The following is a 21,842-nucleotide window of genomic DNA, read 5'->3' on the forward strand; positions in this document are numbered from 1 at the left end:
CCTCCTTGGACAGGTGGGGGCCCAAATGGCACAAACACCCACCTTCACGATGCATTGCTGGGACTGCTGGTGAAGGGTGAGAAAGCAGAGCAGAGTTGGACAGATGGGAGACCACCTGGAGATCCCACAGCAGGAAGCTGGCCTGGGAAGTTGAAGAAAAGACAGAACTCACCAAGTATGGCTTTGCAAGCAGCCAAGTTCGGTTCGAAGGAGACTGTCTTTGCATGCCTGGGATGTGTCACCGAGTCAGTAGATTTGAGTGGCACAAGAATTGGGCATCCCGTTGGGGTAGACGGTCCAGCTCTGCATTAGTTGTAGTTCAAACACCCTAATGGAGGGTTGGGGGCTCAGTAAGTGCAATGGGGGGGATGATGTGGAAATCAGGAGAGACCAGCGTGATTTTAGTCCCCCCCCCATCTGGATTCACACACAGCCCTGAGCTCTCATGTGCTTCGTTTCATTTTGGCTTAGCACAAGAGAGATCTCTGCTCTTTTGGCTTTCAGGCCAGTTTGAATCCTCAAGTAGAAGCAGCAAGCAGCTTTTTGCCACTGCCTGGTGCCTGATTTCCTTGAACTCCACTTCCTCCTCCTCTTTCTCTGCCCTGGTGAGATTAATTGCAGATGCGCCCGCTTTCTTTGGGAGCCTTAATGCACGGCTAATGACTTAAGTGCTCTGCTGCTGAGTGGTGTCCCCCGCCCACAGGACACCACTCAGAATTGCTTGCAGGACTTCAGTCTTCGTGGGGAAGCAGTTGCCAGGTTACCGGCAGCCCGCTCGTAAGGAAGAGGCATATTGTAACTTTCCCCGGAGCCTGAGTTGTTGCAGGAAGAAGATGCTTGTTGCTGGTCTAATTCTGGTGGAAGAAGCCCATTCAGATGAGCAAAGAAACCCCGTGAGGGGCGTATCCCAGCTTGTCCCAAAAAGCTGGCTTGTATAGACCCTTGAAGCCTTCACAGAAGGCAACGCTGGCTATTGCTTTTTGGGTCCCGCCAACCCGTGTTCTGGCAAATTGCAAACTGTGCATCAAACTAAAGTTCTCGCTCGTCTGGTGGGACTCCCACCTTCTCAGAATCTGCTGGGTATTCCTTTCCGTTTGCTTCCTGAATATGATCCACCTTCCGTGCGATAGAGCAGTCAAGGCATTTTGGGGAATGGTGTCCAAGTTGGCTGGAAATGTTGCTGGGGCGGAAAGGGTGGGCCGAATGACAAGTAGTTGAATTGTCTCCCTGGCAAAGAGGGACCCCTCTTCTGTTCCAGCTGGAGCCTTTGCCCAAGCAGCTCGGGGCAGTTTCTCTCCAGCTGCACCCCATAACAAGCATGTGAAAGCCATCTTGAGAGGGAGAAGGACCAACCCAGGATGAAAGCCTGGGTTGTGCTAAGCCACAGTTGGCTTACTGAATAAATAAGTAGCTAAGCTACATGCCTCGATTTACAAGCCAGAACAGCTGGGATTGTACCAGGTGCTGAGCCAGAAGCAAATCAACCCCACGGCGGCTTTTGGGAAGCTTAGAGGCTAAGCAGCGCCTTAAACTGCTGTGCCCGGCAGGTGAATGTTGTTGCGTGGTGTTCACTGCAGGGCACCCTGAAGTAGAAGATTAATGCTTTCCTTTTCAAGGAGGAAGACAGGAAATCTTTCCCCCCTGTGCCGATTAGTGTCAGCCTTCCCAGGTGGACCAGACAGGAAACACCACCAGATGAGCTAATTCTACTTTATTGTAAGGCTACGTTCTGTTAATCTTTCAAGTGTGAAAGTACAAATCTCCCGCCGTCCCTTTTACAGATTGAGAAGTTAGGGAGATCCTTTCTGAGCCTCTTTCTCTGCCCATTATGCAGCTGTGGGCTGTGCTCCCTCTTACCTGACTGTTCTCTAGGCAGCATCTCTTCCTTCGTCTCCTAAGGTCTTTCTCATGTACCATTACAAGTAGTGTGATAAAAAACCCAAGGAACTTAACTGAGTTTAAAATCAAAGCAGCAGCCGGGGGCGTGCTGCGGATGTGTTTGGCTAGGATTGCATCTTGCTGAGCAGGTGGTTGTCCATGAAGGGTGATGTCCCTGGCCTGGCCTGGCCAAGGGGACATTGGTCTTTCTGGCAATCTGGCACAAAGCACCTCTTCCCAATCAGAAGGTCCCACAGTCCATCCTTGTCCCCATCTCTAGTCTGACCACCATCAAGGGAAGTAGCTTCCTTGGATGTTTCAGCTGCTGTCAGACTGCAGCTCTGGATGAATTGGACTACAACTCCCATCACTCCCAAGAGGAGCCTGGTGCATGGAGATGGAGGGAGTTGTGCTCTAGATGTGCTTGACTGCACCAAGTTGGGGGAAGCCAGAATAGAGAGTAACGCTTAGATGAACCTTGGGAGAAATATATGAATAATTTTTATTAAAAGAAGATTTTACAAAGATTTTAAAAACTACAGAAACACAGAAGAAGAAATAGAACAAGAAGTTGGTAAAGGGGTAAAGGAAAAAGTGAAGAACAACAAAAAAGGAAGAAAAAGGAAGATAGCTAAAGAAGCGACTTCCGATCTTCTTTGCAGCAGTTACAAATATAGCCATTACTCTCTCCACCCTCCCATACTGAATATCATAGTTCCCTTCTTCCCATAAACAAACCCTTTTAGTCAAATTCTGAAATCAGCAGTTCATTTTTACCCATTTTCAGCAAAAAGTCCGTACAGGGTTTCCAGTCTTTTATAAAAGTAGTTGTGGTTCCCTCCTTGATCAAACTAGTCAATTCAGCTATTTCTGCAAGCACCGCCATCTTCACAATCCCTTCCTCCATTATGGGTATTTCTCTGGTCTTCCATCTTTGTTCATGTAATAGACTCACTGCAGTTACCATATATAAAGCCAATCATTCATGAGCCTTTTCTAGGCGACTACCCATAAGTCCTAATAAGAAAAGTCCTGGTTTCATCTTAATATTCGTTTTTAAAACTCTCTGCATCACCATATGTATTTATGGCCAATATCTTTTCACTTTTTCACAAGTCCACCATGGATGATAAAACATCCCTTCACGTTTTTCACATCTCCAACGGTGATTAGAAGCACCTCTATACATCTTGGACAATTTCTCTGGTGTCATATGCCAACGGTACATCATTTTTAAAAAGTTTTCTTTTAAATTGTAAGACAATGTGAGTTCCCGACCTTTTAACCACATTCTCGCCCATTAATCCATTTGAATATTATAATCAAAATTCTTGGCCCATTTTACCACACACTCTTTAACGTGCTCTTCCTCCATTTCAAATCTCAACAAAAGTTCATACATTTTAGCAATCGCTTGTTCATCATTTGTACATAATTCATTTTCAGGATCTACTTTGTCACATTTTATTCCTCCTTGGGAGAATAGAGAGATCTCGGTTGTGGCCACATCTGAACTTTGCTCCCAGTCCATACTTTTGAATGTGGTAACAGGAGGAAAGTGCAGGCAGTCCTCACTTAACAACCATTCGTTTAGTGATGGTTTGGACTTACAATGGTGCTGAAAAAACTGACTTATGACCAGTTCTCACACTTAACAACCGTTGCAGCATCCCCATGGTCGTGTGATCACAATTTGGGCGCTTGGCAACTGGTTCACATTTATGGCCATCACAGCATCCCATGGTCACGTGATCACCATTTTCAACCTTCCTGGCCAGCTCCTGGCAAGCAAAATCAATGGGGAACCATGTGATTCACTTAATGACCACATGGTTCACTTAACGCCTGCAGTTATTTGCTTAACAAATGCTGCAAAAAAGGTCGTAAAATCAGGTCAGATTTGCTTAAAGAATGCTTCACTTAGCAACTGACATTCTGGCCTCAATTGTCATTAAGTGAGGACTACCTGTATCCTGTATGTGCCTAGAGGGCAACTGCATGACTCCTTCATCTTAATTAAACTGAAATATAAGAGAATGAAATCAATGGGATTTTCTGACCTGGCCCCAGTGGCTCTGTTTTGGAATGCGGGTTCGAGCATGAACTTCACCTCCCCAAAGCGTTGCATTCTGGATCTGGCGGTTGGATCCTGTGTCAGGTATCTCTAAAACCAGTCTTAACACACCCTTTAATTTCTTTGCAGAGTTATACCAGGCTGTTTTTGGTTTGTAGTGAAAACACAAACCACACGAAGCACAGCCCTGAGGCTTCCTGTTGGTCTCCCATCCAAGGGTTTTTTTTTGTAAAGCCGATCAGCTTTTTTCAAGATGGAACTTACTGGGTTTCAGAATGCCAGATCTGTTTACAGTAATTTTATGACTTGCTTTTCTTCCTGTCGTTTAATGCTAATATGTTAATGGCTTTAAATGGCCATTCCTGAGCCATTAAATGAGTTCCATGCATGTTATTTGCTCTCAGGCTAGGTCCCTAGCGCAATGCTTATGGCTGCAGAATTCGCAACAGCAGCATGCTGGATTCAGTCATGATGAATGGCAGAGAACATTACACCCCCTTCTGCTGATTCAGCATAAGGAAGATTCAGTGTAATATAACCGGCAGCTCGTTTTAATCTTATTTATCCCCACGTACATATCGATGGGCAGCAATTGCTGCCGTTTATTTAATTATTTGAATATTGATCAGCAACTACAATAAACGATGCTTGGATTGATTTTAAGATCTGTCATGCATCATGAAAGGAATAGCTGTCCCAGAACTAAAGTATCTAAAATATTCTCCATTCTTTCTCCCGCTTCTTCCCCTCTGCAGATGTGAAGCCCTCCAACATCTTGGTAAACTCAAGAGGAGAAATCAAGCTCTGTGATTTTGGGGTCAGTGGACAACTGATTGATTCCATGGCCAACTCTTTTGTGGGAACACGATCTTACATGTCGGTAAGGGCAGGCAATAATGTAACTTGTCAAATTCAGACATGATAAATGCTTATCAGCGTAGTTCAATCCCTTGTGGAGCTTTACCTTGCCTGCTACATGCACAAGTGCTTTGCACAGGAGCGTGCAACAGAAGGGTGTCCTGTAGTTTCTGCCCAGTGCTGGTGTTTGATGCACATGATAAGAGATGTTGCCCAGGACTGCTCTTTCTGGGACTGCTCTTTTCTTTTGAAGAGTCTCGGTTGTGTTGAGAGAGGAAGAGTGGGACTGAAATCCAGAGCTGCTTGGACTGGGGAGCACATCTGGAGTTGAGACTAGCTGGTGGCTTGCTCACAAAATGACTATTATGGGGACAGGTCTAGACTTCTCGCAAAGCAGCTGCCACGGTGGGCATAGCCAGTCAAAAAAAAAAACACACATGAAGAAGGTGCTTCCTGCTGCCCTCCCAAATTCCCTTTTGGGGGCCAGGGATCTGGGCACATTTCTGATCAAAGCACTGGATGGCCACCAGCCACCATCTTCCCCACTGAGCAATCCCTGGGGGGCTCCAGGGGAGCCAGAGATTCTCAGAAAGTGCACATTAAAAGGTCCCTCTGGTTTTGCCATAGCTTGGCTTCCCATTGAGGAATTTAAAAAGCTTGATCGGAAATAGCAGTGGGGGAGTGGGGGCGTTAGGAAGTAATGATAGCTACGAAAGGCAACAAATGGATCATGGAACAAACCAACCCAGAGTTCTCACTCAAGGTGCAAATGACCAGGCTCAAATTATCATAGTTTGGACACATTATGGAGAAGTCGATAATGCTGGGAAAGGTGGGAGGAGCGAGGAGGAGAACCAGCAACAAGGTGGAGGGACTCGGTTACAATGGTGATGGCTGCACCATTAGAAAGAGCAAGCCGGGGACAGATCAACTTGGAGGTCACCAACTCTGCGGCTGCCCCAAGTCAATGCTGACTTGATGGCACTGAATCCAAGCGAGGTGTTAGTGGGTGGGCTGGGGCTGTGTGGCCGCCCACTATAAGGCCTCCAGCCTCCTTAACCAGCCGTTACCCAACAGACTCCGTCTGAGCAGTTTCTTAGAGGCAGCAGTTTTTATAACTAAATGCCAGCAGGCGTTCTGTGCCACGAAGGAACTAATCAGAACTAAAACGCCAGGCGGGCCATTCCGCTTGGTATTTATGGAATCCCCAGCACCGCTGCTTATTTTAAGTTTCCAAACTCTTGAGTCCACACCATGGCCAAAAAAATTAGAAGCTGGAAGAAGAGGAATCAAAGGTCACGCCACTCATTCTATTTCTTCCACCGCCCTCTCCAGGTTGCGACTGGATGGGCTTTTCCTTTGCACCGCACGTGGTGCTCCACCCCTCAGGCTTGTCCCGTCCTTGTGTCCCCACAGCCAGAAAGACTGCAAGGGACTCACTACTCGGTGCAGTCGGACATCTGGAGCATGGGGCTCTCCCTGGTAGAAATGGCCATTGGCAGGTACCCGATCCCTCCGCCCGACGCAAAGGAGCTGGAACTCATGTTTGGGTGTCCCGTTGGGGCCGACTGTCCTGGCTCGGAGACGTCTCCCCGGCAGAGAACGCCAAGCCGGCCCATGAGTGGTAAGCGGGCAAGCGCTGGAAGTGCCACCCCTGGGGAGTGAAAACAGATCATTCCTTTGAAAGGGGTATTGCTTTGTGAGTACTGTATGTGGTTTTTCAGAGAATCAGTTGGTGTGAATGTGGCTTGGGAACTGTTGTGGGACAGCCTATTTGGGCAGGTGGGCGGGTGGGCACGGGCAGCTCAGGCCATGCCAGGGGGCCCAAATCATTCCAACTCCCAGAATCCCCCAGCCAGCATGTATGGACTTCAACTCCCAGAATTCCCCAGCCAGCCAACATTTTAAAGTTGCCAAGTTTGAAAAACACTGGTCTAGATTTTATTTTTAGCAAACATTCATTGACAAAACTTATGCTACTTTCACTGGTGTTTCTTAAATAAGTTCCAAGGCATGCCACTAAACCAGTTTTGGACAGAAGTAAAGAGAGTGAAATAAGTTACAAGCCAAAGTGAAGAGTGACATTAACTTTGCAGGCGTGTTGTGATTTTTCAGCCTATGGTTCAGACAGCCGACCACCCATGGCCATCTTTGAGCTCCTGGACTACATAGTCAATGAGGTAGGTGAAGTGGCTGTCTTCTGCATTTGTCTTGCATGCTCTGGGTCTGTCCTTTCTGCTTGGGGCTTGGAAGAGAAATTGCTCAAGGGGGGCTGAATTTTCTTCATACAGTCAGAGAGAGAGAGAGGAATGTGACAGGCTGGGCACCACTGGTTAGCCCATCATTGTAACGGGAACAAACTGGTCTGCTTCCGGGCATCTTTGCCACCTTGTACTTCCACATGGGCAGCATTAAAGAGGTATTTCCTAGAGCAGGGGTGTCTGCGGGGTATGGTCAAAAAAGTCAAGATGCAGTGGTGCAATTGAAGCTCTGCCTGTTTTCACGTGTGTGGCGGGCGTCCCTGTTCAAGAGCCAGATTCCCCCCTTACGGGGAGGGACTTTTCGTATTTTACGCCTGACTTTCCAATCGACCATGCCAAGCTTGCAAATCTGCCTGGAGAAGATAAAGCAGGTATCTTCCCCATTCCTCCGACGGGAATGTTTGCCTCTGCGTCCTCCTGTCGCTTCCACCCTCATGTACAAGGAAGAACACAGGACCAAAGAGTATCAGTGCACACGAGCTTTTGTGCACATCTAGACCAGATGTGCAAAAAAGGTAATTCTGGAGTGCAACTGAAACTGAAGCAGCCCTCCCCACTCTTGCTGAAAGTCTTACTTTTCTAATGAGCGCGTTGTCTGCAAAGCCCGTTTCTCTGGCAACGCTGAAGCTGGTGCTTGCGGGCTCAGAAGGCAGCTGATGCTGGGATGTAAAAGGAGTTTTAGAACAAGATGGTTTGTCAGCCCCTCTGTGCCTGAACAGATGCAGATTTAATTCTTCCCCCCTCCTGATTTTGCACACGCGGATACCTCGCATCTTTCCCCGAGGTAGGGCAGCTGCCTTGCCTTTGGAGCAAGACGGCGATGCATCAGGTTGACTTCATTTAGTTCTCAGTTTTCTGCTAATTTTAACCCTGTTCTGTTTGGGAAGCTGCTCAGCGTCTCTGGAAATGGAGCAGCCCGTAAGTGGATCCTGCAAGCTTTGGCAATTGTGTTGGGTTTTGCAAGATGGCTTCTCTTTTCATCCTTGACCCCTTGGTTGCTTTCAGCCCCCTCCAAAGCTGCCAAGCAGAGTCTTCACTCCAGAATTCCAAGATTTTGTGAACAAATGGTGAGTTTTGCTTCCAGACTGTTTCCTTTTTGGGTCAATGAAAATGCAGGGGAGGGGTTGTCTTTTTGAAAAGGTATTTCGGTAACTAATAAAATGAGGCTTGTTTCTGGGCCCGACTTGTTCACAATTTAACACGACGGTACGATTTTCATTTTGTTGTCCGATGGCCACATTTAGTCTGTGAGTGATGCGCTGGGATGCACACGCCAGCAATGGGGATAGAGCCAGGGCAAAATCTAGAACCGATGCTATTTCATTCGACTAAAATGGGGTCACACAATTTCTGACCATGTATTTAAGCTCCATATTTAGGCTTGCCATTCAAAGAAAGCCTTTGTATGAAACCCAGAGCTACCAATCTCCAATTTAACGTATAGCACAGCCACAATTGGTGTGTTTGCGTGTGTGTGTTTTGGGATCTCATGCATCAGCTGCACATGTATGACATTTCCTTTTTGACAGCTTGATCAAGAATCCGGCTGAGAGAGCAGATCTAAAGCAGCTTATGGTGAGTGAACTTTTAGGGTTTTTTTCCAGTGAATCTTTATTTTACAGCCAATAGGCCCCAAAACAAGTTACAAATATAATCTAAACTTGACATTAAATAAAACATGCCTTTTTTTAAAATACGCACATTACAAGATTCCTGCCCTTGGTATGTGCTGGTTTCATCCAACATCCTGAAGTGGGTCAGTTAAAGACTTAGCAAGTCAACTTGCATTAACTTCCACAACTGAGTTTGCTTTAATCCTGCTTTGTCTGGGGAGGACTTAGCGTGTTGTGCGAATACTGCCCATTTGTCTAGGGTTGAGCATGCTGTGAAACCCCTGATAATGGCTTATCCAGTAACCAGGTCAAAGTGCATTGTGTGAACTCAGCTGTGGTGAAGTTCCAGATTGCTCTCTCGGGGTGGCTGTGATAGGCAAGACCCTTGTAGCCGCTACTTTTGAATAGAGAACACATTTCACTTCCCTGTTTTGGTTCTGGCCAGACGCATGCAGAGCAGTGTTTCTCAATCTTAGCAACTCTAAGATGGGTGGACTTCAACTCCCAGAATTCCCCAGCCAGCAGGGGAGTTGAAGTCCACTCATCTTAAATATTGCTAAGGTTGAGAAACATCGTTGTAGAAGAATATAATCTAGGTAAAGTGTGCAGCAGCCATTTAGGGAAAATAAGGCAACTCTCACGTGGAAAAGAAGGTATGAGAAAGAGATTAAAAATACCCCCCCACCATTTTGTTGGCTGTAAGAGGGGGCAGGGGGAGTCCAGCAGGCTTTCAAGTTTCTGTTGTTATATCCTTGAACCATAAAGTAGCATTTCTGCAATCCTGGCTTTATCGGTTTGCTGATCCAGTCTCCCTCGGAGGACCGGTAGTCCCAGTCCTCCCTTGGGCCACGACCAGGACCGCCTTGCGTCTCTGCAGCTTCTCTCTTCTCACCTCCAGGTCCACATTTTCATTAAAAGATCGGAAGCAGAGGAGGTGGACTTTGCGGGCTGGCTGTGCTCCACCATCGGCCTTAACCAGCCCAGCACCCCGACCCATGTTGGCGGACTCTGAGTCTCCCGTCACGGTACAAGGAACCCACCAAGTGCTGCTGCTATGCAACTTTCATTCCACGGGGGAGGCTGACCAGGAGCTGCTCACTCCAGCCCCAGTGGCGTGTGCCGGGGCGGGGGGAGCCCGGCGTGGGGCACACTGGTGTTCCCAGCCGCCTCCCGCTGTTTAAAGCCATGCTCGTTGGGTCCCGGTTTTCTCCTTCCTGCCTACTAGAAGTATTTTGCTGCCCCACCCACCCCGCTGCCGTGCTGCGCCTCCTCAGCTTGTTGTGCCAAATTCTTTTCCAGGTCGAGCTCCCTTTCACGGCTCTGTGTGAACAGCTGTTGTGTTTGACTGTTTCCCCGTTAACTGACCAAACGTGATGCTTTCAGTCGCCAGTATGCAAAGTTGGAGCAAACGGCGGATCCCCTTCCATTGCGGAAGACCTTGCTGGATGTTTCGCTGCCCCAGCCTTTGCAGAGTTGTTCTGTGAGCCTTGTGTAACTTGGTGGTCCTCTGAAGCTTTGCTTAGCCAGCCCAGGGCAGAACAGTTCGGGGGTGCCTTGAACGGGGCGGTCCCCAACAGGGATTTGTTGCCACTAAGCTGAGATGGAAGTCATGAAGACCCTTTGGGTCCTGAGCTCTCGGGAAGATGTTGGTGGGCCTCAGCCTGAGTAGGGGGTCTTTTCTTCCTCCCCTTCCAGGTCAACATAAACACACCTGTTGACACTTTTATTTATTTGCCTTGTTGGATATTTTGGGATTGCTTAGTGGCATCCATCTCCACCATCTGTTAATTTGGTATCTCTATTGAGCATGGGTGGTAGAAAACTCTCTGGCAGAATCAAAGTTTGTTTGTTTGTTTCTTTCTTTCTTTCTCTTTCAAAATTATTTCCCTTCTAGGACAGCTGGTTAGATAAGACATCCTTTGTGTGCATCCTTTGTGTTTGAAAATTCTTTTAATTGTTTTACTCTTTCAGATGTTGAGCAACTGCATCATACATTAATAAATGTCATGAAATCTCTTCAGAGACTGGTGGGTTTTTAAAAATTGCTGTTAGTTGATTGGCTTTAGGATGGACTTCATGGCATTTTTGGGGTGGGGGGAGGTGATGACCTCTAGACTTAGCTCTGCATCTGACATCCTGCGCATGATTTTGGAAAAAGGATCTGAAAAGACTCCACAGCCCTCTGCGATTTAATTGACAACCTGCCCATCTTTCCTTCCAGAAGGTGTCTTCTTAGAGTGCAGCACTGTCATAAGTTAGGACAAGCACAACTGTGTGCTGTAGCACACCTGGTTTAAAGATGCTATATACCCTGACGGATGATGGCCATAAAGCACAGTTCTCTCCCCACGCCATCCCAGCCCAGTCCCCAGTCAGATTGTCATACCTACTTCTCTGGTCCTGAGTTAAATTCATTTATGGGTTTGCCTCCAATTAAGAGGAAAGGGTGGCTGAGACTGGGGTGACCACTACTGGGCTAGTAGTCAAGAGTGTGAACTGACTCTTCCCCCCACCCAAAAAACCAGGGTTGCTGCTGAGATTGAGTAGAAGAGGTGTCCCCAGTCTTGGTGGGACAGACCTAAAAAGAGACAGGGCTTCACTCATGCAGGCACAGCTGCCATCTCTTTTAACCCACCTTGGCAGATGCCCCTGTCAAGTAGGAAACTCTGGTTGCAGCTGTTTCTTCCACTGCAACAACTCAAGAGTACAGGTAGTCCTTGACTTATGGCCACAATCAGGACTGGAATAAGTCACTGCGGTCATAAGTGAAGTCACCACGTTACCGGACCTGATTTTACTATCATTTTACAGCAGTCATTAAGCGAATCACCGCAGTTGTTAAGCAAATCACAGGTTAAGTGAATCCAGCTTCTCCAATGGATGTTTTTTGCCAGAAACTGGCAAAAAAGGTCACAAATCGTGATCATGTGACTGAAGGATGCCGCAACTGGTCGTAAATGCGAGCCAGTTGCCCAGCACCCAAATTGCAATCACGTGACCGCGGGGATGTGTGAGTGATGGTTGTAAGCGCAAATACAGGTTGTAAAGCACTTTTCCCAAGGCTGTTGTAACTTTGAACCGTTGTTAAACAAATGGCTGTAAGTCGAGGACTACCTGTATAGAAGGCTAGAGGGAGACACGCACAAGGGAGGGAGACATATAATTGAAGGGTGGTGGTGGAGACCAACACATCTCTCCCTTGGGTATCTGCCTTTAAGTTTGCAACTTGCCCCCTTCCATTCCAGCTGGGCTGCAGCTGGTTTGCTTCTCACTGAACAGCTGTACTTAAGATACTGGATGCCACCCCCAGAACAGCTGCTGACTCACTGCAGTACCTTGCAGAGTCCAACTTGTTGGGGAAAAGTATGTACTCTTCCTGCGAGAAAACTATGTGGGAAAATTTGTAATTCCTGGAGAGAAATTTAGCCCAAGTGATGTAAAGCAAGTACAGTCATTTTGACATCTGTTGGAAGGACTGACATTCCATCTGCCCACTAATGAAATATTTTTAATATTACCCATTGTAAACAAAACATATTTGTATTCCATACAAGTTTCATAAAACAGGCCAAAACCAGCTAGAAGAAAGGTGTCTAATGTATAACAACAGCCACACGTAAATAACTGTAAACTACATTTTTCGTTACTTTTGTGCAGCTTATCCATGGGAGGTTCAGTAAAACCACTGGCACAGAACTGGCAACGTTCCAGCCTGTTTCCACCAGGCAGTAGATGTTTCATGGATAGATTATTGCTCCAAAAGCTGTGCGTTTCCCAAATTGCTACTTGTTTTGAAACATACGTCTGCTCTATAAAACGACTCATGCTACATAGTTAGGCTTCAACACTGTCCTTTTCCAGGCCTCTCCCCCCCACCCGCCCCCCATTTACTACCACCTTTGGAAGCTTGTAGGAAGCTCGGCGGCATCTCTGATTGCAGTTTAGTCTCTGTAGCACCAAAGTCTAATCGAGCCGGGGGGCTTCTGAGTCTATGACGGAAAACTGGCCGGACGGCAGCGTTTGCACCCTAGGAATCCGATTCTTCCTCCTCCTCCTCCTCTTCCTCGCTAGCATGTACTTGCAGCTGCAGCTTAGTCTGATTAATGGCGGCTTCGTTGTCCATCTGTTCAAAGCAAAGAAACGAAAAAAACTGGTCACTGCCTGCCAAGAAATATAAATCCCAGGATCTTCTCCCTGGGGGATAGACAAATACCCTGAATGCCATTTGCAGCAGGCGAGGAACTGCTGCGGGTGGTGGGAGTCTATCCAGGGGAGGCCCCACGTTGCCTTTGCACCAGCCGTCCCTTGAACTGAAAAGCTGGCCAGGGATTACCATTGGTGCAAAAAAGGAAAAAGCGAGGCCAACTAGTTTCAGCTTGAAATAAGTGCATTGTGTGCTTTTTCAAAGCTTGCTCTTAACACTTCTTTTCAATGCTTATCTATTTTATTTTACTTACTTATTTATATTTATTTTATATTTCAAATTTCGTCACTGCCCATCTCCCTCAAAGAGCGACTCTGGGCAGTTTACAATAAAACTAAAAATAAATACAGTTTAAAATACAATAAAACATTCCCTCTTAAATACAAATATAAATATCAAATCCAAGGTTTTTGTATTTGTAAGATTCTTAATTTTAGTTATTATTTTTATCCCACCTTTATTATTTTTATAAATAATTCAAGAAGGCGAACATCCCTAATACTCCTTCCTCCTCCTCTTTTCCCCACAACAACAACCCTGTGAGGTGGGTTGGGCTGAGAGAGAGGGACTGGCCCAAGGGCACGCAGCCGGCTTTCATGCCTCAGGCGGGACTAGAACTCACAGACTCCTGGTTTCTAGGGCTGAAGATTTTGAACCTTTTTTGTAACTTAGGAGATGAAATGGGGAGCCTTAAGAGCACCCATTTTACCCTGTAAACTCCCAATCTAAAAATTGGGCTGATATTTCCTATTGGAGATACTGAAGGGGCAAAGTGAATGCATTTGCAACAATTGCCTTAAGACACCCCCACAAAAGCAAAAACTGAAATCCACCAATCTCAGCCACCACTGCTGCTGTAAGATCGCAAGTCACTGGCCACATCTCCAGCAGCCTTTGAGCGTGGCAGAAAAATAAGAGAGCAGCATCCAAGGCCAAATGAGAATGTTTACCCCACCTTTCTGTACATGCAAGTTTGAGGACCAAAATAAATCTTTGCAAATGCATCAGGGACAGATAGCAGCAGTGGGAGGGGCGATCCTCTGCGACTAAGCAAGCCCCCAGCAATGCAAAACACCCCTCATCACATGCAGTAGGTCATTGACCTCAACAGAGTTTATAGTAAATCAATTTTTACCATTAGACCTTTCCCCATCAATGGTGATCCTCTTCATTTAAAAATTACTCTCTACTGCAGTGTTTCTCAACCCTGGCAACTTTAAGGTACATGGACTTCAACTCCCAGAATTCCCCAGCCAGCCATTTGAGTTGAAGTCCATACATGTTGAAGTTGCCGAAGTTGATAAACACTGCTCCACAGGTAGTCCTCGCTTAACAACCATTTGTTTAGCGACGGTGCTTGAAAAACGGACTTGCAGCTGGTCCTCACACAACCTTATGATTTGGGTGCTTGGCAACTGGTTTGCGTTTATGACGGTTGCAGCATCCTGTAGTCACATGATCACCATTTTCGTCCTTCCCAGCTGGCTTCTGGCAAGCAAAATCTATGGGGAACTGCATGGTTTGTTTAACGACCACTGCAAAAAGGGTTGTAAAATCCGGTTGGACTCGCTTAATGACCGTTTTGCTTAGCAACTGAAATTCCGGTCCAATAAGTGAGGACTACCTGTACTGCTTCCAAACCTGCTTTGGAGCTAAGAGCTTCCCCATCTTCCAATCAGTTGCTGCTGAGAAAAAGCTGGTTTTTCCCTGGCTGATTTCTGGGGAAGAAACTGCAGGCTCTATACAACACCCACCTGGCACAGTTGTACCCGGTTCAGACATTTCTCACATTTCTCATGCCAACACCAAGCAAGAGCTCACGATACCGGCTGTGTTGGACCAAGGGTTAATTCAAGCAACACAGTGAATCCTCAACCACACGGCCTCGGTTCACACAACACGTCAGTCTAAAATGCAGTTGTTAAGTGTGTGACTGTTCTGTGAACAAACTAATAACGAGGCTAGAGAACTTGGGTTTTCTAGAGATACAGTCATCAATCTTTTTGGATTGCACATTCTTATCAGTAAAAAAAACACACACCCCCAATATATATGTTATAAACTACATACGTGTATTAGTGTACCAACATATGTATGTTATAAAACATGCCCCCCAAATAGAATTTTAAAGAGGGTGAAATGGCTGTTCTAATACTTTCTTCCTGAACCCCAGTGAATCATGCTCTGCACCCTGGTTTAAAGATCCCTGTGCTAGAGGATGCCAGGAGTCCGCCAGGGAAAGACTTCTCAAGTTGTCCTTCTCTCTCCTATTGCGGTTGACGCCTCTCCCCCCCCACTGAACAGTGACCACGGTGTCCGAAAATCACTGCAGTCACACTAGTGGCAATTCACCCCCCAGCTTCATCGTTCTTTTCAAGAACATGCCTGGGTCCGGCATATCTTCCACAAGCATTTTTAAAAACATGGAGTCGCTGCAACCCAAGCCTTTGCTTGGAAATATGTTCACCTGCTTGGAAAAAAAACAGCTGAAAAAGCAGGGAGCATCTCCCCCAGTCTGCTTTCGGGTAAGTGAATGACCGGTTGTAACCGTGATCAGGGCCTTACGTTTACATGCTCCTCCATCACAGCAGCTGAGGGTGTGAACACGGTCCCTTCCCGGGCGTTAATCATGGACCGAAGAGCCAACTCTTCCACCTGGAAATAAAAAGTAACCGTCAGTCCTGAAAGAAGGGTTAAGCAACATGTTCGTGATGCTCAATCCTTCTTTAACGAAATCTCGTTACTTAGAGTCAGAAAATATAATTTGGCAAGCCAGCTGCGGTCGATCCTAGCGCTAAGCCAGAATGATCCCCCAGTGAAGAAAAATGTCAAGTTCCTGTCTTGTGATATTTCTTCAATAAAGCTGTCTAGCAGCATTTATCTGCAGGCGCATGGTTCTTAAAAGCACAACCAGCCAGTTTGGCGTGGTGGTTAAGGCCCCAGGCCAGAAACCAGGAAGCACAGAGCGAGCTGGGTGATTGGGTCAGTCACCCTCTCTCAGCCCTAAGGAGGAGGCAATGGCAAACCACTTCCAAAAAACCTTGCCAAGAAAACTGCAGGGACTTGTCCAGACAGTCTCCAAGAATTGGACACGATTGGATTAAAAATATATAGTCTCTTAAATGTAATACAATGGCAGATTAAGCAGGAGGAGGAACCAAGGAAATATATTTCTCTTACAGCAGGCAGGCAAAGGAGAAGAGATGATGATGTCTTGCATTTATATCCTACCAATTCTCTTGGATTTCAAGATGGCACATGGGGGGTCCCCCTTTAATTTTATCCCAGCGACAATCCTGTGAGATGGGCTGAGCTGAGAGAAAATGACCAATTTAAAGTCAAACCTGGTTGAGTGATGCCTGCAATTTAGACTCTAGTTATGTGAAGCATACAGAAAGTACAATAAAGAAAAGGGTATTCTGTTGCAGGAGTGCCCTGTTTTCATAGAATATAAAGCCTCAGGGAGACCCCACAGAATGAACGGGAGATAGACTGCCACATCAGGAGGACTAGAAACTCAGCTGGGCTTCTTTTAAAAATAGTGTTTTAAACTTATGAGGCCCATGTGGAAAGCTCTGTTTCTAAATACCTAAACAATTGTAAGCAGATCTGCAGAAGAGGAAGTGGAGCTGAGCACCGGTCGTAAATGCTAATCCCATCCGGAAAGCACATTCCTGGATCTCTATTTATAATGCTACCCTTTGTGCATATGGTTGGGTCTTGCTTTCTTATTCATACCGTGGTCTTAGCACCTTTGCCAACAGCTGGCCAAACACTCTCAAACTCGTGTGGTATTCAGATAAACACTGCAAACACCAGGTCTGGTGGATGGCTGGTTAAGCCCTTTTATGGTTCTGAGTGCCATGAGGAGAAACACATTTTCAAGCCACTGTAGGAGGAGAGTGGTATTAATATATGGTAGCCAAAACTCAGAAGGGGCTTGATGCACCTTTTCAGATTAACACAGTTTATTAAAAGGCATGTGCTTTTGTCTTGTGCCTTTACCCTGCCCTCTGCCTCATCCCATTTTTTCATCTTATATCAGTTTAGCCACACCATACATCTGATGAAATGACTTACAGTTCACAAAAGCATATACCTTTTAATAAAATTTGCTCGTCAGAAAAGGTGCTGCCAGACTCCTCCTGATTCAATACATTTAAGATGTACACAGTCCAACACTTCATCAGCAAACCCCTTAAGCTGGGTTCGCACAAAATGCCATGCCACAAAGGAAATAAACCAAAATCAACACTATGGAAATTTAGCATGTTGGGCAAGGCATTTGCTAGCTCTTTCCTTGTCCTGGACCAGTGTGCTGTCTGAACACAGCCTCCATGCATATCAGAGTGGGTGTGCTTTCCAGTCTCAGATGGCAGATGGTGACCTGGGTACCCCATGGGCACATATCGTGCAACTATCATAATATGGTGCACCTGTCATACTAGCCATCAGTTTTTAAAAACTTGTTGCTGGGTTCACAGATGATATTAAACCTACATCAGCAGAACGCAGTGGCTGTGTTAGCAGGACATACATTGATACCCAAATAAACCATATTACAGTTTAGCATGATGGTCTATTCCATACAACATGAGAAGCCAAAAGCTGGGATCACACAACATGCTGAAACCCAGAGCAACCCCAGTCCAACATGATTTGCACATCCAGCCCAGTCACAGTGGCCCCATTCCATAGCAAAGAGCAGAGTTGTTGAACAAAGGCCCATCTCTGTTGCATAGGATCTAATCAACGATCTGGACCTGAATTCGGATCCGGAACCAGATCCATTAATTCTGTAGAACAATTCCTGCCTGCAATCTCACTGCCCAGTCTGTACCAGTGTTTCTCAATCTCAGCAACTTTAAAATGTATGGACTTTAACTCCCAGAATTCCCCAGCCAGTATAGATTGATATAAACTCAGTAATGAGGTTGCATGTCTGGGGAATTCTGGAAGTTGAAGTCCACGCATCCTAAAAGTTGCTGAGATTGAGAAACACTTCTCTATACCATCATAATCTGAGTAAGAGCAAAGCAAACACTGACTGGGTTTATATATGCTAATCTACATTTGTTTTAATCCCGCTTTGTTGACTAAGCCACAACAGGTTGGGTTCATACAGCACACTGAGTCAAAACCAAACAAGTCCTATGGTGGTTTAATGTTGGCTGGGGAATTCTGGGAGTTGAAGTCCACCCATCTTAAACTTGCTAAGGTTGAGAAGACCTCTGAGATCCTTTCCAACTCTGTGAGGTCAGCCATACCCTCTTTCCAACAGAGAGGTCTTTCCCAAGAAATTTCCCCAAAGGCTTGGAAAGGTCAGTTCTTTTCCAAGGCTTGACTCCCCAGCACCTGACCCAGAGAGGTATACTGCTCCTGACAAGGAAGGCTTTGAGGACAAACAGGGATCTGAAATTGGGCTGGGCTGGGCTGGGCTGGGCTGGGCTTCCCTGGACAGGTCTGTTCCTGCTGTTGGAAAGCTTGGACTCCAGCCTGCACCCTTCACCTTCCCACCCCACCCCCAGTGCTGCATTTATCCAGACAGGCAGCAGCATCCAGAGGAGTCTTCTCTGTCGCGTCCCCCACCCTCCGGAACAGCATGCCCCCAGAGATGAGGACAGCGCCCTCTCTCCTAGGATTCCCGAAAGCTCTTAAAACCTGGGGTGAATGTATTGCTGTATTTAGGGGGGGAGCCTGTTTAGTTTAGTTTTGTTTGATTTGGGTCGTTTTTAGATTGTTTTAGTCCAGGCAGTCTAAGTGGCTTTAGGTATTATCTCTTGTTTCTTTTTGGTTTTGTACGCCGCCCAGAGTCCATTGGTGTTGGGCAGCTGTAATACATTTAAATAAAAATCAACCAATCATCTTTTGCCTGGAGATAACCAGGAACTGAATTTAGAGTCTTCGGGTCTTTTGGCTGTAAAATAAAATCTGAGTTGAGTTGAGAGTCTCTCTCAGTGAGACAAGTGCCAGCGTTTCTCATCCCACTGAAGGCAGATGATCCAGGAAGCCCCAAATGGCTCAGAGCAGAATATCTCAAGGGCTGCCTTTCAGGGAAAGCTGGCCCAGGTACTCTGGCCATCCTCAGAGGTCCTCTGAGCACCCCAACAAGTTGAAGGGAGGTGGACAGCCACAAGGGACAGGCTTCTGTGGTGATGGCCCCCCATTTTTGAAATGTCCTCCCTTGGAGCCCCCCGACCATGTCTCCTTGCAAGCTGGACCAAGCCTTTCCTCTTTTTCAAAGCCTTTTAAATCTTTATCGTTATGGCCTGATTCATTTTCTGTTCTCATTCCTCCAGAGGTCTTCAGTTAAGCATAACAATTCCATGCTGCCCAGAATCCTGTATGTGAGATGGGCAGCTATATAAACTGAAATGATAAAATTAATAATAACAATAGCACAACCCAAAGCCGAACATCCACCGAACAAGGGCCCATCCCATAAACATGAAAGCCGGTGAGGGAGGGGCTGAGGGGGAAGCCTGGCCGGCTGCTTTGGCCTAGACCACCCTGTCTTAAGCTTTTCTCTCTCAGGACCCCTCCCTACTTTTAAAAATTATGGAGGACCACAAAAGAGCTTTTGTTTGCTTGGGTTATATTTATCAATATTTACCATTAATACTGTATTATTTTTCAACATAGGCTGGCAAATAATTTTGATTCTGAGGGCCCCCAGGGGTCCTTGGACCACGCTTTGAGAAACACTGGCCTAGACAGAGCACGGGTGCAAGGCAGATGGGCTTCGTTACCCCCGAATCTGATTTCCTATAGCTTTTGGATTACACCCCCCATCATCCCCAGCCAAAACAGACTGGGGGGGAGGGAAGGCAGGCCATACAGGAGGATCCTTTGGAGGGGGAGCTGAGTTGCAACCCTGCCGGCAATCCACCCTTTTTTATGGGTGTCAAACGCCCCCGCTGGCCTCTGCGCCTGGAGCCTTCCATATTTGTTGGACTACAATACCCATTATCCGGTGCCTTGCGTCTTACAGACCTAGAGCCGATTGGGGGAGGGGTCTGTTGGGGGCTCCCCCTGACCCGCTGGGAGGAGGCAGGCCCCCTGCCTCTCCCCGGCTTTGGGGTGACAGCGCCGCGTGCCGCCCCGGAGGGATGCGACACGCGTGTGGGCGTCCGCACGTGCGCAGCGGCCAGGCCCCCACCCGGGGCGGGCCCCGCTCCCTCCGCACCTTGAGGCGGGTGAGCTGGTCGTGCAGCGCCTCCTTGACCCGCAGCAGCGTCTCCTCCTCCTTGCGGAGCTCCTGCAGGCGGCTCAGCATCCTGCTCCCCTCCCCGCCTCGGGGGGCGCGCGCGGCGATGACGTCGCCGGCGACGGGCCTCTTCCTCGCCGGCGTGAGAGCGGGCAAGCGAGGCGGGAGCTGCCATCTTGCTCCAGGGCGGAAGGGGAGGGAAGAAGCACGTGCCGGTTTGAAAGGCAGGCCCGAGCGGCGCTCAGTTGTTCCCGTGGGGGCAGAGGGGGGTGCTTTTAATGTTCCTCCTAAAATGGGAAGGAGGGGGGCAAAAGCCAGGGAGGACGGCGGGGGCGGAAAGGCAGCTGATCAGGAAAGAGGCTAGCAATGGAGGGGAGCAATGCCCCCCTTCCAGCGAAGCCCCTTTTCTTCCTGCCCATTGCAGCATCCAGTCCTTGAGGGGAGGGAGAGCAGACGCCTGCGTCGTTTTCTCGACGCGGTTTGTTAGCATCCTCGCTTATCGCCAGGACGTGTAGCATCACAGGGTGGATGCCCCCCCCCCCCGTACTTCGTCTAATTCAGGATTACAACTAGGCCTGGCCCAGCTGAGCTCAGGAGCGCGAACGCTTCTGCTAGATACCTTTTCCTTCGGATGAGAACGATGCAAGGCAGTCCTTGGAGGAAACGCTGCACTCATTTAAGCAGCGCAACATCTACCCCACCGAGATTGAAAGGGCCCATCTTCCTGTATTCTGATTTGGCCAGTTTTTGGTATTAGGAGCATACGTGCAAGGACTGTATTAAATCGGATACGAAGAGAAGGTGCTCTGTTACAGCCATTTATGTTAATCTGCAACACTGTGTAATGCAGCCGCTATATTGGAAGATCCACTCAAGCACCTGGTTAGACCACAGGGCAATCCTTAAGGCAGCTTTCCCAGCCATTAACCCTTCACATCTGCTTGTGCCATCCCTGGGCAGATCCCTGAGGCAGCAGGAAGCATCGAGGATGAGCCAAACACCCCTCCAAGCTTCCTGAGGCAACCCCCATCGTTTACAAAAGCGAAGCACAGTACCCATATTGAAATAGCGTATCTAATATCAGCCCAAATAGCATACCTACATTTGCTATCAATTTCTATTTCCCATTAGGAGAGCCAGTTTGGTCTAGTGGTTAAGGCAACGGGCTAGAAACCAGATGAGTTCTAGTCCCTCCCGAGGCCTGAAAGCCAGCTGGGGGACCAGGCCAGCCCCTCTCTCTCAGCCTGACACACGACACAAGGTCGCTGTTGTGGGGATGAGGAGAAAGGAGTTATTAGGGACATTCGCCACCTTGAGTTATTTGTAAAAATAATAAAGGCGGGATAGATAAGAAGTGAATACGAGATTTTTTTATCCCACCTTTATTATTTTTATAAATAACTCAAGGCGGCAAACATACCTAATACTCCCTCCTCCTATTGCACAGAGATAAAAAGCGAAGGAACACCAACTCGTAAAGGTCCTTCCCAATTCCCCCCCCCCCCGAGATCTTGGCACTTCAAGTTCCTTTTCTGTGCCTGTGATGGAAAGATTCCAGCTCCGATGAAATCCAGTTTTCTCCTGCCACCATTCCTTTATTTACGCTTGCTGAATTTTCATGCTCTTCGTCCATCAGGTGAATCAGTATGCTCTTGCAGGAAGTGTCCTTTGGCCCAGTCACGTGTATTTCTAATTATCTTGCATTCTACTGTTATAAATGCTACTCCATGCAAGGGATCAAATGAAG

At 47.3% G+C, this 21,842-nt stretch overlaps 2 protein-coding genes across 2 annotated transcripts in view; one reads left to right on the top strand and one right to left on the bottom strand.

Annotated features, from left to right (window-relative positions):
* Positions 1-21,842, top strand: part of MAP2K1 (mitogen-activated protein kinase kinase 1) — a 356,791-nt gene that overhangs the window by 23,284 nt on the left and 311,665 nt on the right. Inside the window, exons 6-11 of the mRNA XM_063314351.1 lie at positions 4,708-4,832; positions 6,227-6,434; positions 6,926-6,990; positions 8,077-8,138; positions 8,601-8,646; positions 9,583-9,793. Of these exons, the coding sequence (XP_063170421.1) occupies positions 4,708-4,832; positions 6,227-6,434; positions 6,926-6,990; positions 8,077-8,138; positions 8,601-8,646; positions 9,583-9,696 (620 nt within the window). The 3' untranslated portion in view covers positions 9,697-9,793. The remainder of the gene's footprint in view (positions 1-4,707; positions 4,833-6,226; positions 6,435-6,925; positions 6,991-8,076; positions 8,139-8,600; positions 8,647-9,582; positions 9,794-21,842) is intronic.
* Positions 12,306-20,214, bottom strand: SNAPC5 (small nuclear RNA activating complex polypeptide 5). Its single transcript, XM_063314191.1, has 3 exons — positions 20,075-20,214; positions 15,454-15,543; positions 12,306-12,807 (listed from the first exon to the last, which is right to left on the bottom strand). Exons 1-3 carry the CDS (start codon positions 20,162-20,164, stop codon positions 12,712-12,714), a joined length of 276 nt encoding a protein of 91 aa, XP_063170261.1. The 5' UTR covers positions 20,165-20,214; the 3' UTR covers positions 12,306-12,711.

The sequence above is a fragment of the Candoia aspera genome, chromosome 13 (assembly GCF_035149785.1).
Source record: "Candoia aspera isolate rCanAsp1 chromosome 13, rCanAsp1.hap2, whole genome shotgun sequence".
NCBI lineage: Eukaryota > Metazoa > Chordata > Lepidosauria > Squamata > Boidae > Candoia > Candoia aspera.